This window comes from Scophthalmus maximus, chromosome 11, assembly GCF_022379125.1.
Source record: "Scophthalmus maximus strain ysfricsl-2021 chromosome 11, ASM2237912v1, whole genome shotgun sequence".
NCBI lineage: Eukaryota > Metazoa > Chordata > Actinopteri > Pleuronectiformes > Scophthalmidae > Scophthalmus > Scophthalmus maximus.
The window spans coordinates 23,256,196-23,272,239 of NC_061525.1; the positions used below are offsets into that span (position 1 = coordinate 23,256,196).

Genomic DNA, 16,044 nt, shown 5'->3' on the forward strand with positions numbered 1-16,044 from the left:
AATTTTTATTACAAGGTTTGATTTTGATGTAATCCGAAATTAATTCAGATTATATTACATTACTTTTGTACATTGTAGTTGTTGTCCTTTTTTAAACTAGCACGACACGTCATCCCTCTGTCACCCTCCATCGCTCCGTGCGTCCAGAGGCCTCCATGTGAGAGGGTGGGGGCCCGGTCGTGGGACCCCTGGGAACTGGGGACTCACATTGTTTGCAGTGTGAGTCACTCTGTGTACTCTGCGTCTGCAAAGGACAAAGTTCCGACGCACTCTGGTCAATGTTTAACGGGACGGTTCTGTGGGCGACATGGCAGAGCAGCAGGCGTGAGGAGCAACTGTTGACATGTGTCCACTGTGTGTGTGAGCCCCTCGCTGCTGACACACACACACACACACACACACACACACACCAGACTGAGGTGAGTCGCACAGTTATTATTTTTCATTTTAAATTCAACAGGAACGTAAAGTTGTATTCAAGAGATGCTACTTTTTTTTATGGAGGAGGGAAGAGCTCAATCATCTTACTGGGAATAATGCAGAATAATAATCTGAGCTGAATTAAATTAGCTGCGGTGATTGTGGAACAATCGAATGTAATTTTCTTTGACTCATAATATGTTGAATTGGTGCATTTGCGTTTGATTTGATTCTGTTTGAACGCACAAGGATGATGGTGATGATAAGATCGGAATTAGGACGATGAGAATTTATTTAGAATTCATAGATTATATCAAAATGATCTATGACCTGACCCGTTTGTGATTGTCTTTTGGAAAAACTTAATTTGAATACGAATGAAACGTAAGCGATGGGAAGGTCCTGTTGTCTTTCACTGAACAACCAACAGCACATGCATGTGTTGTTGATTTCTAAACAGCCACTATTTTCTCAGAAATTTCTTTAATCAATATATTTGAAAAATGTAACACTTTGACCTCTGAGGGTGCTGCATGAGAAGGTCACGTAGTGTAATACTATTATTCCTGAGGTGAACGTCTGCATCAAATCACATTCATTTTCATTTAAAACCACAAACGTGAACATCATTCTGGTGCTAGAGGAAAAAAAAAAAGGTCAAAGGATCAGTTGACCCATATATTTCACAGCACAAGTGAAAACCTTTACCTGCCGGTGGAGACGTGTGGAATAATTCAATTGCTTTCATTTCAGGTTCCGTCCGGTATTGGACGATGGTGGTTCGTCTGTTGGTGCTGCTGCTACTTTCGTGCGGAACTCAAGGTGAGAGTTCGGCTCATAACGAACACAGCAGCGTGTTTCATCAATTAGATAAGATAAAATATGAGAAAATAAGATAAGATAAGATACAATAAGTTCAGAATTTATTAATCCCACGCCGGGGAACTTTACTTGTTACAGCAGCAGCAGGAGTCAAAAAGGCATCGGGGAAGAGGTAGATAATAAAATATAGCAAAAATCATAGAATAATTATACAATAGCCCTATAAACATTATATACAAAGTCTCTAGAAAGTAATTTCTTTGTGAAAAAGAGGCTAAAAATGTGCAGTGGTTTGGATTGTATCAAAAAAATGTAGTAAATAATAGATAATAAATCATAAATATGTATGGCTGATGGTCATTAAGATGAAACCTACAGATAGAAAGACCTAACGATCCATCTGAACTAAATAAATCATTTTCTCTCAAAATGGCCGCCTCTCTTGTTGACCAGTGATCAGTGGACGTCACAGTCGCCTGTTGGATCGTATCAAAAGGAGCAGATGATTCTCATTAATCTGCCGTATGGGCCTCGGCCCAGATGTTCGCTCAGACCCAGTTCCCTAAACAGATGCATCATTTAGTCTTGCGCGCTGCCCGTCGAGGCTAACACAGTTAGCTCGCGGCTAACGAGCTATCCATCACCCTGGAAACTGTGAAGAGTGACTTCCTGGTCGTCTGATTATGTTTTTCCGTGCAAAAACTGTCTCTCTCTCTTTGTAACCTTCGGCAGCCGGAGCTCAGATGACGCTGGCGCCTGGAGCGCTCACCGTCCTGCGAGGGGACGAGGCGCGGTTCACCTGCAGCACCTCCGACGCCCGGTGGACCGTGATGGTGTGGCTGCTGAACGGCACCGCTGTGCTCACCGTGTCCAAGTCGCACGGCGTCCTGCCGTCCACCGGCACCAACGTCACGGCCGAGCCCGCCTCCGGCTCGAAGGGGGACGGCTGGACGTTTGTCCTGAGGAGCGCGGAGAGGCGCAGCCAGGGACAAGTCACCTGTGACCTTCAGGGCATCGACAGGAAAACGGCAAACCTGTTTGTACAAGGTCTGTACGTTCGAATGTGAGTGTGTGTGTGTGTGTGTGTGTGTGTGTGTGTGAGTGTCAGTGGAGGTACTATGTGCATGTGCGTCTTGTACTAATATCTTACAGAGGACGCTCATTGGCAGATTGTGTTCCTCAGGCCCCTAAAACAAACCTCAACCATCCCAACTAACCCTTAAAGTCTTACCCCTCCAACAGACTCAAAAAGTGAGGACCGGCCAACATGTCCTCACTCAGTGGGTCCTCAGAAAGATATCAGTACGAGTACACACACACACACACATACCAGTTCTTGTAGAGCCGATGTTTGCACTAACTGCTGACGTGCTCAGCGAAGATGGTGTTTTTAAAAAGAATGCAGGCACACACACACACACACACACACACACACACACGAACACACATACACACACACACACACACACGAACACACGAACACACACACACACACACACACACGAACACACGAACACACACACACACACACACACGAACACACAAACACACACACACGCACATGCACACGCATTTTAGAGGACATCAGAGGAGATAAGAGAGTTTCATTTCCTGGAGTCTTGACTCTAACCCTGCTCCTGGGGGACACAGCTTTTCTCCGCGGTTGGACAAGCTGTCCCCAATTACATGGTCTTTAGCTGGAATCTCCCCAAAGGTAGCTTTTAATAAACACACACGCACACACACACACGCACGCACGCGGGAAGCAAACTAAGCAGATGGTGGAAGTCTGTTGAAAATCACTGCAGAGTGAGAGAGCAGAAATACACTGAATAGAACTTTTATGAGGCGAAAAAAGAAGAATGTTTAAAAAAACAAACGGGTAAATGAAGTAAAAGTTGTGTATTTACTTTGAAACACACACACACACACACACACACACACCGCTGCCTCTACAAGCAGAGGAGAACTGTGTTTTCTGGCATCATAATTAATTTGTCTTAGCGTGTTTGTCGTGTCGGGGTTAATAAAATGTTCTCAGCTGCACCGGTGCATGAGTGATCAATCACGGTGTGTATCAATGGTGGCAAATCATTTGTGTGTGTGTGTGTGTCAGTGTGTGTGTGTGTGTGTGTGTGTGTGTGTGTGTGTGTGTGTGTGTGTGTGTGTGCAGTTAGCCGGGCCTGTCTGAGGGGTTTTGTGACATTATTAATGACAGTGTGGGAGGCGTCGAGGACAGGAATTGATTTGTCCCCCCCCCCCCCCACACACACACACACATATAAAGAGGCGAGCACCGGCAGCAGGATTTGTTCTCTGCAGTTCTGATGGAGCTGTGATCTCCAGCTGCAAAGTGCTGCAGTGTGAACCAGCACTTTGCAGGAAGAGGAAACAGCAGTTTCGGCACTTGTCATTCACAAACATGTTCATTGTTCATTTACAGACAAACGAGCGATTGTGCAAAAATGATCAGGAGGGGAGGGGACGTCAGAAAAACGATGAGGGATGTAGGTTTCCTTTTTTTCCCACTAAAATTTACATTTCTGCCGCGAAAAAAACACCAAACTGTCTCGGAGTTAGGGCGACAGGACTGTTTTAATAAACATAGAATGTGGATCTTTATGGATATTAGCGATTAAATCTTACTGCTGCAAGCTGCTCACTCATTGACATTCACACAGATATCCCCCCCCCCATGTTATAATTCAAGTTTAGGTATCGCTTAAAAACATATGGACATTGTTGGAAAAATACTACACATACACACACACATATATATATATATATATATATATATATATATATATATATATATATATATATATATATATATAAACAGACAGCCTAGGCTTACAATTCGATTTATTCTTTGTCTTCTTAAAGTTGTTCCAACACGATATTTTGAGAAATGAACGGACAGTACAGTTTATTCTTTCTCTCTACGTCAAGTCAGTTTGTACAAAGCGAAGTGAGAGCTCAGCTAAAAAAAAAGAAAAACAATCCACCTGTGAAAGATTCACTGTGCAAAAAGAAGCTGAGGGGGGAAAGAAGGACGGGCGATAGATCACGGAGAGAGAACCCTCGTCGCCGGCGGTGCCACAAATCCAGCGGCTGACGCGTGCGGCCCATTAGCAGCAGTGTGTGGTGAACCAGGCCCCGCGGTCGGGATGCAGAGCATCACACGGCCTGACGCGGCCGCCGGATTAATTGTGCATCCTGGCACTGGCCGGTTAGCAGTCAGCAGCTCTGCCCCTGATTTGTGTCCCGCGGCCTCGAATGTGCCGAATGGGACGCAGCCACAAATCCACACTGTCGCCCGCTTTAATTGTCCAATATGAAGAATATGAGCGATCAGGACACTCGCCTGCTCGCTCTCGCTCCTCTGGAACTGAACACACACCAAGCTTTTTCGCTCGATCGAATCACTATGCGCTCCCAAGCAGAGCCGTCCCCCATGAGCCTCTATGGGGAATTTGATGAGAGAGGTGAGCAAGACAATCCGGAAGCTAAACTTCTTCAGTCCACGTGGTTGTGAGTGACGTTACAGAAGCAAAAGAGAAACTTCTTTTCCCCCCGGAACTAGATGTCATACGACGGCGTATTAGGACCACTGTATGAAAAAATAGTGATAATAACGGGGACGGGGGACGGGGGTATTATTAAGAGAAAAAAAAAGAGAGAATTTCTGACATTTAATTCATAAATTTATGAGAAAAAAAAGGCACAAATTTACCGTTCACTGCTGCCTTCTCCATCGACTGTGGCCCCCTGGTGGCCATGGGGGCCCCTGAGCAGCCGCTTAGTTGGCTTACGCGTCGGACCGGCCCTGGATGACTCTTTGACATGAATCAGAGGAGGATGAACATGCATGCACTAATTGTAGAGCAAAAAAAATGGATTCAATTTACAGCCACACATAAAGTGCATGTCATGCAAATACACATCCGTCCTGCACAGAGACCTGCACTTCTTGTTTTAAAATGCTGCCCCAACTGAAAGGAGAAATCACTGACACTGCGGGGAGCGGGGGGGTTCTCCGCCTGGCTCCGCCCGTCACTGCGGCCCAGGCGCCTCCAGAGTTTCCCCCCCTACAGTAATTAACAAGCGCTATAAAACCTTGTTTCAGGGATCACTTCAATCGGAGCTCTGGGAGTAAAGTGCTGACGTGCTCCGTTTCCCTCCCTCTTTTCTGTTCAGCCGAATCAATCAGCCCTGATGGCGAAGCCAGAGTGTGCAAATAAGACCTTTATTCACCAGGTGCTGCGATTCCCCAGGAGCAGCCGCAGTGTCCACTGTCAGAGCCGGTCGCTGCGAGGAAAGAAAGAGATGGGATGGTGCAATGTTCATGACAGCGATTAATCAGGCCGCTGCAGAGAAGAGCGAGCCGCTGAGGAATCCGCGGAAAAAACATCCGAGGATTGGAAGCTGAATCGTAGACGGAGATGTGAAGCGCCCGCAATTATCTGTCCAAAGCAATTGTCTGTGGCGTCCACCGCCTTTTACATTCTGCCAGACAATAGACTTCACATAGGAGATGCTGTATCTCGCTGGCAGGGAGGAAGACGGAGGCGAGATACAGATCCAGGTGAAGGGTTGAGTCACCTTTGAGTTCGCTCATGCACACGCAGGGATATCCTGGCGATGCCCCAATAAAGAGACATTAAATCCTCGTATATGCTTCCTTTTTTTTCCCGACTGCAGAGAAGGGCGTGGTCCGAGTCTCCGGGGACGACCAGTTGGCCCTCAAGGGGCAGCCGGTGCAGTTCGAGTGCCAAGCAGCGGGATGGTTCCCTGAACCCCGTCTGCAGTGGCAGGTGAACGACAGAGAGGTGAGAAGACGACGGTCGCCGTCGTACACGCGCGTCATCGTCATCCTCTTTACTGTAGAGTGACTCACTGATTTGTGGGGTTATTCTGGAATTTCAGAGTTTGGGATCAGTAAAGTTCATCCATCTGTTCTTATTTTAACAGAGGTCATGTGAACAGATGGATGATGCAATCGTCAGAATCAGAATCAAGTTTATTGCCAAGTGTGTTCTTACATACAAGGAATTTGCTACGGTGATTGGTGCATAACTAACATAGTAAATGAGGTACATTTGTGATATTTATCTCCATAATAATCGCCTTGTCATTTTGAGTAGTTAGAAAGCAATTATATATATCTATATCTATATCTATATATCTATATCTATATATATATATATATATATAGATATATATATAGATATATAAATAAATAAAAACACATATTACTAAAATGGAGAAAAACAAATAAAGTAGTTGGTCACAAACACCACCAGCTAATGCTCTTTCATGATTTTATGGAAAAATAGAAGATAAGATTAGATAGAACTTTATTCATCCAACACTGGGGAAATGAAGCCGTTGCCGCAGCAGAGTATCACATAGAAATAACCAAAAATATACAATAAAAATACTGGGGAAAAAGTATAGTATTGCCATACATACATATATATATATATATATGTATGTATATGTCTGGATGAATGATATTGAATAGTTGTGGTGGATGTAAATACCTATATACAGTACAGGCGGATAATGAATAAAGAATAAGATGTGATACAGTATCATCGATGTGTTGTAGAAATCAGAAATAGGACGTAGTTAAATGTGAAAAGTGACGCCCAACATGTTCAAAACATTGAATTGGACTCGCTGTCCGGCCTCGGATCCGTCGACTTCGAGAGGCTGAATTCTCCTCCACAGTCCTGCTCACGAAGCATTGACGCTCAGAGTTTTCACAGATGAACTCAGCAGACGTCCCAATTATAAGAAACAGTAAATGATAATCATGATGTGTGTGTGTGTGTGTGTGTGGAGGTGAGCGAGGGCGACTACAACGTCAGCAGTGAAGAGTCGGGGAAGAGCCTCTTCACCGTGAGCAGCAACCTCAGTGTGACGGCGGCGAAGAGCTCTCGTGTGGACTGTCTGGCGTCGGTGTCCGGCCTCCGCACGCCGCTGAAGAGCAGCGTGCGCCTGACAGTGGGTGAGACTCTGACACGGACGTCGTGTTACACGTTAGATAACAACACGGCTACAGGCGCGCACTGTGCTCCGTCTTCCTTTGGTTCTGTGTCTCTAAGTTTCTCTCATTGTAAATCTTAAAGCTACAGTGTGTCATATTTAGAAGAACGCATCCACAGAAATTGAACATATCGTCCATGACTATGTTCATATAGGAGTTAGATATAGTTCCATGAGGTGGACCGACCTCCGTGTGAGTCTCCGTGTTTCTACGTCGTGTTGAACTAAACGGTTTCACAACACGTCGCGTTCACGCTGAATTTTCAGACGCTGCCGGCATAAAGTGTCCCCGGTCGGTCGCTCAGTTGGTTGCGGTTTGCAGCTTTTGCCACCAGATGCCGCCAGAAAATGACAAATATTGCAACACACTGGGGCGTTGAGCTCCACAGCGTCAAAACACTAAACGTGATCTCAGCGATGTTCGTTCTCCTGAAATCAGAATCCGCCTCACAAACACCAACGCTTCCTTCACACTGCGTCTGCAAGTCTGCGACTGAATCGCAAAAGTGACCAACCACCGCTTCAGCAATTTTCTTGACCAGAGCCCTGACGTGACCCCCCCCCCCCTCAGTTGCAGAGGTGCTGCATGACGACGCAGACGACTGCACCGTCCCGCTGGCGCTGACCGCCTCCCTCTCCGCTCTCCTGCTGCTCCTCCTGCTCTGCGTCTGCATCGTCCTCTGCCACCGACAGAGGAGACGAGCAAGTAGGCACTTTTCTTCTTCTTCTTCTTCTTCTTCTTCTTCTTCTTCTTCTTCTCTTCCTCAGATCGCTCCAGGTGAATTTAATGTCACCTCCCCCTACATCTTCCCCAGTACAGAAACTGTGATTAAAGTATAATGAAGAGGTGGTTGCGTGCTGTGCCCCCCCCCCCCCCCTCCGCGCCGCCCTTCACCAAGGGCACGCTGTATTTTTTCTGACAAAGGCGGAACATTAGTTGTCAGCAGAAAAAGCTTTACTTCTCGGGAAAGAGCAGCCGCAGAGAGGTGAGAGAGGCACCGCAGGGTTGGTAGTTTGAAAACCCCCACGAATACTGAACAAACTGCAGAGGAGCAACGACACTTTTTCATGTGTCAAACTCCAAAATAAGATTAGTAATCATGTCACCGCTGGTGATTGATTTAATGAAGGTTGTTGCAGAGAAATGTGTTCACTACAACAGTCTTTCTCAACTGGCTCGGCCTCCGGACCTTTTGCTTTGGACATGAAGTCGCGACCCAGATTTCTGAAAGTTGTTACTGACAACAAAATCCATATTTAATGTATTCGGTGTCATATTTGCATTTACAAATGGGTTAGGGAGAAAAAGAGAGAGAGAGAAGGAGAGAGAGAGAGAGAGAGAGTGTGTTACTCTGAGGCATGCGCACAAAATATGTGTCCTTCAAAATAAAAGCGCTGCATGAAAAATGTTTTTTTAATGTTATTCCGTAGATTTGTTGCATTTCATACGCCAAAGTTGAAACCGCAGTGGCCTGTTAGCTTAGCTTAGCATTAAGGCTGGAGACAGGAGAAAGAGCGGTCCAAAAGTAGCATCTCTACAAATGACTGTTGAATGCACTATTTTTCATTTGTCATTGTTATTCTGTTACGTCCGTGCACATCAGATGAGATGTGATGTGTAAATCATCATCACAATGAAACTATTCCTTCAGGAGTGATGGAGTTGACTATAGGGTTGCACCAACTCTTTAAGCTCCGTCACAGCTCCAGGTCTCTGGTTTTAAAATCACCACACGTGAGACAGTTTTACTGCAACTCTCTTCAAGAGCTCAGGGATATTTGTGACGCGGAGGGACTTGGCGGTCGATAGCCTGACAGGTCCTGGGAGGTACAGAAGGGGTTGGGGTGATGTTGTAGAAGAGTTCTTGCCAGGAAGTGCAGGACGTTGAGGAGATCCGGGGTATACCATCCCCGAGCGGGCCGTTGTCCTCGCGCCAGGGGGCGGAGGAGGCCTGTAGGTGCGAGATAACGCTCAGACGTCGGTGTAAACGTGGAGGGATTATCATAAAGCAGGTGAGCCCCGTCTCCTCGGGCAGCCGCGTCCGTACGAGGGACTTCCGACACCGCCTCCACCCGGCGTCCTTGCTTCTGTCTCACGGCGTTCTGTGGCACGCCCCTGAGCAGGTTAACTGGACTTCACGGGGATGTTTGGAGGACCGAAGCTTCTCTGCGGGGTGTAATCCATCTCAACGGGGAGTAACGTGCACTTTGAAAATATTGGGGGGGAGAAAATAGAAGCGATCTAATATAGTTTCCCTCAAAGACTTTGGCCCGGCACCGCAGCGGGGGATTTAAAATATAATGACAAAGGCAATTTCTTTCTCTGTAAGAGGAGCAGTTTGTACAGTATCTCTCCTGGGGCAAGCGCCATCTGCACCGTTATTATACTGGGTGTGTTTCTGTGGCGAAGCCACGTTTAGCAAACACATTAACACTCCGCTCTAGTTTTTCCACTGTTGTATTGCAAAACTGACTGGAAGCTGTGATATTAGTGCAGAAGCCAATACTAATAAACAGTCTTCCGCAAGTCCCAAGAAGTCACAAATGACAGTTTACCAATGTTTAACTCCAATTTTATTCCATAATTCGTTCCAAAGGTAAATAAGGGCAATACTTCAACTTCAGGGCGGACAACACAACTTTAAAACAAATCTATCTCAAAAACAAATCAATTCAAAACCATCAAGATCTGAGGAAACTAAATAGCAATAACTAAACTTCCTGACGATCAAAACACAGGAGAAAACTTTGAAAAAGAAAAACAGCAGTCCACCGCTACTTATAATAAATAATAAATCATTAATATATGGTTTATACTAAAAACGTTCCAATTCACAAAGGTGTGGCCGGTTGGCACATGGAGAGGATGAATGTGCTCCTGTGACACTGAATGCGCCATCTTGGTTCTTCATTCATCCCAGGCAGGACCAATCAGCTGCAGGATCAGGTGCCGCCGTCCAATCAGGTCCCTTGTCCTGGCACATGCTAATTTACATCCATTCCACCAACAAGGGATTTCACACTGCTGTAGGTTTTCAGTGAGAATAATAAAGTTAGCGGATAATAGTTCATAAAACGGGAGGTGCGGTTCCCCTCTGTGTCCACCGGAGGGCGCCTGCACTGGAGGTGTGAGGACCTATTGTTTTTCATAAGGATTTTAATTTTTCTTTCGTTCTGTGACTTTAATGCCTCATTTTCTTTTACCTTTCAGGATCAAGTACACCAGAGGCCACATGGTGAGATTCAAATGCTTTCTCCTCGACGTCTTTTATGAGGATTTTTTTAATAACTATTAGATCTTGTGAAAGTAACTTTCCTGTGGAGATAGAAGTTGCCAGCTGGGCCAATTATTGTTATTTCTGAAAATGAATTGACTTTTATATGCTCCTCATTATAAAATGAACCTGGAGACATTATTTTTGAAATGACACGCATTAAATAGATGTTACATTTTATAACAACTCAATTATTAAGATTCCAGTTTGTCAGTAGCTCATTTAAAGAGAATCATGCATCACGTGTGTGTCAGCATTTTCCAAGCAGCTGAAAAATGTTTTTTATAGCTTTTCCATTGAGCGCATTTAAGTGAGGGCTGAGTGCTCTGATAAAATGATGATGATGATCATTTATACCACAATACCGCTGCTCTGTGAGAAAGGGAAATGATGTCTGTCCACGACGACGTGGCTCTGCCGTGTCTCGGCTAAAGGTTATCTTTTTCCCATTGGACCGCCCGTTTGTGCATTTTGCAGGTTCGACCAATCGGTGGTGGGGATAAGCTCGGTTGCTGAGGCGACGAGGGGGAAGGTCAACCTGGGATACTCCAGTGAGGGTCACACAGGTGAGTGAGCTACACATAGTTCACAAAACATAAAACCAAACCGAGACTATAAAGCTAAAGAATGTCAGAGTACAGAGAAATATTTGAATCTGATAAACTGCAGTTTTACAAATCAACAAAACAATATCTATCTATCTATCTATCTATCTATCTATCTATCTATCTATCTATCTATCAATTTATCAATTTATCAATCAATCAATCAATCAATCAATCAATCAATCAATCTATCGATCTATCTATCTATCTATCTATCTATCTATCTATCTATCTATCTATCAATTTATCAATCAATCAATCAATCAATCAATCAATCTATCTATCTATCTATCTATCGATCTATCTATCGATCTATTGATCTATCTATCTATCGATCTATCTATCGATCTATTGATCTATCTATATATCTATCGATCTATTGATCTATCTATCTATCTATCTATTGATCTATTGATCTATCTATCTATCTATCTATCTATCTATCTATCTATCGATCTATTGATCTATCTATCTATTGATCTATTGATCTATCTACATCTCTGCTTTGCTTCAGACTGGTCACAGGAGAAGATCAATACATGTAATTGATCAATGAAAATCACTTCAGAGGACTTTTCCTTTGCCTACAAATGATCTATACTTTACATTTTTGACTAAAGATTTCTAAAAGCATTCTACTATGTCTTTATAGGTTTTTGTATTTTTATTTATAGATTTTTTATACACAATGAAAATCAATCAGTTGTGTAATTCATCACATTAAACATAAAGTCTTTTTTTGGTCAAAGATAAATCACGATTGCTTGGTAATGCAGTTTTGTTGCAGATGCTTTTATCCCCCACAATGAAAAAAAATGCAGCTTTGACATGAATGAATACCGACGTGTTGTTCACTGTGGTGTATTACACAACATTTCTCGAGTCTGCTGATATATTTTGATACTGCACAGACATCAGCGGACGCCGTGTGTCTGCACAGTTAGCAGTAATATGAAGCAGACATGATTTGTGGTTAATGATCTGGAACATGCAAAAAAATAATAATACTGGTTTGATTTTTGAATTGTTGTTAATCACCTTATTTTTGCCAAAGTAGTAACAAAAGTAAAACCAAAGTGTTGTGTGGGTTAGGTACATTCAGTTGGCTTCTAAGGTTAATAATGGCTAATTCAACAGCCATGGTTGGTCAGCTGGTTTCAAGATCATGCAAACTATATTTTTCTACAGTTCCAAGCTGTGTTTTTCAGAAAAAAAAGATGGATTTAAATTTCGTTAACATTCCAGACCTCTGAGCCACTAGTTCACCTGAAACCTACCAATTTGCTGATCTGCACTTTAAAGCTACAGTGTGTAATATTTAGAAGAACTTGTAAACAGAAATAGATTATATTGTCCATAACTATGTGTTCATATGTATATATAATCACCTGCAACAAAGAACCAATGTTTTTGCGTAAACTGTGAATGGGTTGATTATAGTTACATGAGGTGGACCCCACTTCCATGAACGCCGCCATGTTTGCTCCGTCATGTTGAATACGATGGCCCAAAACGGACAAAGCGCTCCGGCGTGCGTTTTGAATTTTCGCCGGTCGTGCGTCTTCAGTGTGTCCGCCAAGAAGCCAGACGTCGTGAAATGTAGGATCATATTTATTACTTATTAGAAGAGAAGGTAGGAGAACATGAATCCGTCGCAAAAGAAGAGAAAACAGGAAGCGGAACAAATTTGTGACGGGCAACGGCTGAAAGCCAAGCGACACTCGACGTGTGGAGAACAACTACATCGTAGCAAAGGAGTTTGGTCTCTTCCGGCTTCCGTCGCGGTCCTGAGCGCTCAGTTGTTTGCGGTTTGCAACTTCACCACCAGAGGCCGCCACACACTACACACTGTAGCTTTAAGTCCTGGTCTGGAAGGCTGCGGACGTTAGCTCAGGCTAAATCGCTGTTTCTCACCCTGCAGATGCAGATTACAATGAGCTAATCATGGAAATCCGTAGAAAGATGGACTTTGACAGCTTTCACAAGGTAAGACAAGAGGAAGAGAGAGGGGGGGGGAAGAGAAAGAGCGATAGAGACAGAATCGACTGAAGCCGAATAACGCATCCAGACATTCTGCAGCTGGACGTCCTGCACACTCCTCTCACGTTGATGGGATCGGTAGAGGAACTGCACGGCTGCACACTCACCTCAGCTCACCTCACATTGCACAACTCAAACCATCATCATTGGGCAAATTCAAAATGTGTGGAACTCTTCATGGCGCCACAAAAGGCCAACAGCATTATGTTAGTCTGGCGGGCTCCCCTTGGTCCGGAAGGTTCCTACAGTGTCCCGGAAGTATTTCATCGGCAGCCACGATGAGAGCTGTTCCCATTCTTTATCTCCTTTAGCATAGTGCGCACTGGAGCTGCCTCTGCAACAGGAAAGGAGAAAGAGACGGCCCACAATTCATTGCGGCAGCGTTACTGAAGGTGACGCGCCATGCACGGACGTAAGCGATTGCATCGGTCGAGTTAAAGTAACCGTGTCCTATGAAGCATTTCCATCTCATGCCACACGGTGTCATGTGGATGAATATGAGTGGACCGGAGCGAGAGCAAACATTCTCAATGCGGTGACATTTTCCTTTCAGTTTCGTAGCCTAGATTATGGCTTTTTGTCGCCCCATCTTCAGACGTGTGTAGTTTCACCAACGCAGGCGCACGTCAACTGCATCCGCCGTCGCATAATCACACGTGGTTCAGTGTTTGAGTGGAGACTGTGGGCTTCTCCTAGGTCCTATGAATCCTCCTTTACACCTTTCCTTGACCTCATGACGGTTTGCATTGAGGTCAAGCAATAGTGGTCAGGAAAATGCGACAGGAAGGACTTTCCCGATCTCCCCTCTGTCTCTCTGAACCCTGTAAATACTGTCCTGCCCTTAACATGATCTTAACATGTCAATGTGGATGAGGTAATTGTGGCCCTGGGGGGGTTTCTTGACCTGACCTGTGATTGACTAAATGACTGTCACATTGATTCTGGGTAACACACACCGTACCGTATTGACACCTTGTGTAATATCCTTGTTTTCTAATAAAGAAAAGGCTCAGGGAAACACGGGGCCTTCCGGGACGGATGTTTAAATGTCTTCCTCCCTTCACAATTAACTGTGATGCGGAGCAGCTCCGACTCGAGGTCACGAGTTCACCTCTGACTCACGGCCCGTGGAGTAATGAGGCAGGTCGATGTCTGATCCGGAGTCGGAGGACTTTAAGTCTTCGGAGCGTTCGCACGTTGGATGGTGTTGTCATTGTCTGCAGCACTGTGACCCTGCCACATGACCTGGTGTGTCATCACTAATGGTGCGTTCAAACCGGACGCCACGGCAATTATTCGCGCGAGTCGATTACATGCAAACGCGAATGGAGCATAGACGCGAAATTCGTGTTGGAACTCGGGCGAAATATTCACGCGACGTGTTGACGCGATAGCAAATGAGCGTTGAGATCCTCCCTCCGTCACCGTCGCCAGACGTCCTGTGAGTGCATCAGGAATGGACGAGGATCACTGCTGAAGCGTCCGGTGTGAACGCACCAATCGGGACTAACTTTGCTCCGTTGCTCCGCAGGTCCCTGATGTGGTTCACTCCAGCGGTCCGGCGCCGCAGAGCGAGAGCCGAGTCCAGGCGAGTCCGTCGGAGGGAAACCCCACGAGCGTCAGGAGAATCACCACAGTTTGACTAAGTTTTTTTTTAATATATGTGATGTGATAAATACCGTGTTGATGAAAACGGTATAGTATTTTACATGTATAGTATTCACAACTGGTGTTTTTATGGTATTACTGAATTTTTCGTATCGATTCGAAGCAAATATTACGTGATATTGAGTATTTTTCTGAGTATTTTTTCCCCCCAAAGATGTTATGAAGCAATTTTTGTGTGAATCCTCAAAAAAATGTAAATTGTTTTTGAATTTATAACATTGTATTTTTAATAAATGTGTTAATAGTGTGTTTCTTGACCTTTTTCACTTCCGTTCACCTCCTCCTACCTGAGCGTCTGGTGGATGTAGTTCCTGCTTCTACTTTTTTTCTTTTGGGGTATTGGATCTACAATTTCTCTGCTTGCGAATAAAAATGTAACCCTTTTGTTTATGACCTGCCTGTCTTTGTCTTCAAGGGAATCTGGTGAGCGTCTCCCTCGGTGCGACCGACTGGTGGAGGCTCGATGTGACTTGCTTCAGTTTTCTTTTTGATAAAAATGAATGATTCTTTACCTCTTACACGTGTAAGCGCGTCGGCTCCATCACTACCGCATCATGTAGCCCGTTCCATCATTTAAGGTCTAATCCTGTTTTCAGCAGAGCTGTAATCCATTATACGCCTCCTTCTTTCCATTTCACACGGGGCGTCGTCTCACGCTCAATTAATTTCCCAGTCACGGGAGAAGGAAATGGTTCTAAAATGCAGCCTCAATTGCGAAAAAGGCTGGAGTGGAATATTATCACGACGTGACTGCGGCCGCAGTGAGAGCGATGTGGTGGCGACGCGCCGGTGTGTAGTAGTGTCGGATTTATCTCTGCGTGAAGTGGGTGACATAACATTTGCATTTCATAATAGTAACGGATGGTGCGGCGGAGATGGAGGTTTATGAATCTGCCAGACACAGCGGAGCTGTTGTGAAAGAGAGTCAGTATGCATTAAGAACACGATGACATGCCTATTGCTGGTGTGTGTGTGTGTGTGTGTGTGTGTGTGTGTGTGTGTGTGTGTGTGTGTGTGAGAAATATGTGCTGCAGGAAAAACTCTCAGGAATTTCACCCATGCATTATCTTTCACATTTCAGAAACGGCTGCTCCCATTTTGAATCCCATTATTCACCCGGTGGGGTCATTCTCACTGTTTGATAATGTCACCGCATCGAAAGG

General features: G+C 44.8%; 1 protein-coding gene across 3 annotated transcripts; it reads left to right on the top strand.

The window, feature by feature from the left end:
• Positions 1 to 158: 158 nt before the first annotated feature.
• Positions 159 to 15,274, top strand: igsf5b (immunoglobulin superfamily, member 5b). 3 transcript variants are annotated; one of them, XM_035621806.2, is made up of 10 exons: positions 164 to 419; positions 1,174 to 1,242; positions 1,975 to 2,289; positions 5,944 to 6,071; positions 7,090 to 7,255; positions 7,865 to 7,999; positions 10,505 to 10,529; positions 11,046 to 11,134; positions 13,095 to 13,159; positions 14,745 to 15,274. In XM_035621806.2, exons 2-10 carry the CDS (start codon positions 1,194 to 1,196, stop codon positions 14,853 to 14,855), a joined length of 1,083 nt encoding a protein of 360 aa, XP_035477699.2. In that variant the 5' UTR covers positions 164 to 419; positions 1,174 to 1,193; the 3' UTR covers positions 14,856 to 15,274. The 3 variants fall into 3 exon arrangements, with proteins under 3 accessions (XP_047191358.1, XP_035477700.2, XP_035477699.2); XM_047335402.1 differs by lacking the exon at positions 7,865 to 7,999 and having other exon boundaries at positions 159 to 419; XM_035621807.2 differs by lacking the exon at positions 13,095 to 13,159 and having other exon boundaries at positions 163 to 419.
• The last annotated feature ends 770 nt before the right edge of the window (positions 15,275 to 16,044 follow it).

Coding starts and splice junctions, on each gene's coding strand:
- igsf5b (XM_035621806.2), top strand. CDS start 1,194: ATGGTGGTTCGTCTGTTGGTGCTGCTGCTACTTTCGTGCGGAACTCAA. Junction 6,072..7,089: donor GGCAGGTGAACGACAGAGAG/GTGAGAAGACGA, acceptor GTGTGTGTGGAG/GTGAGCGAGGGCGACTACAA. Junction 7,256..7,864: donor CAGCGTGCGCCTGACAGTGG/GTGAGACTCTGA, acceptor CCCCCCCCTCAG/TTGCAGAGGTGCTGCATGAC.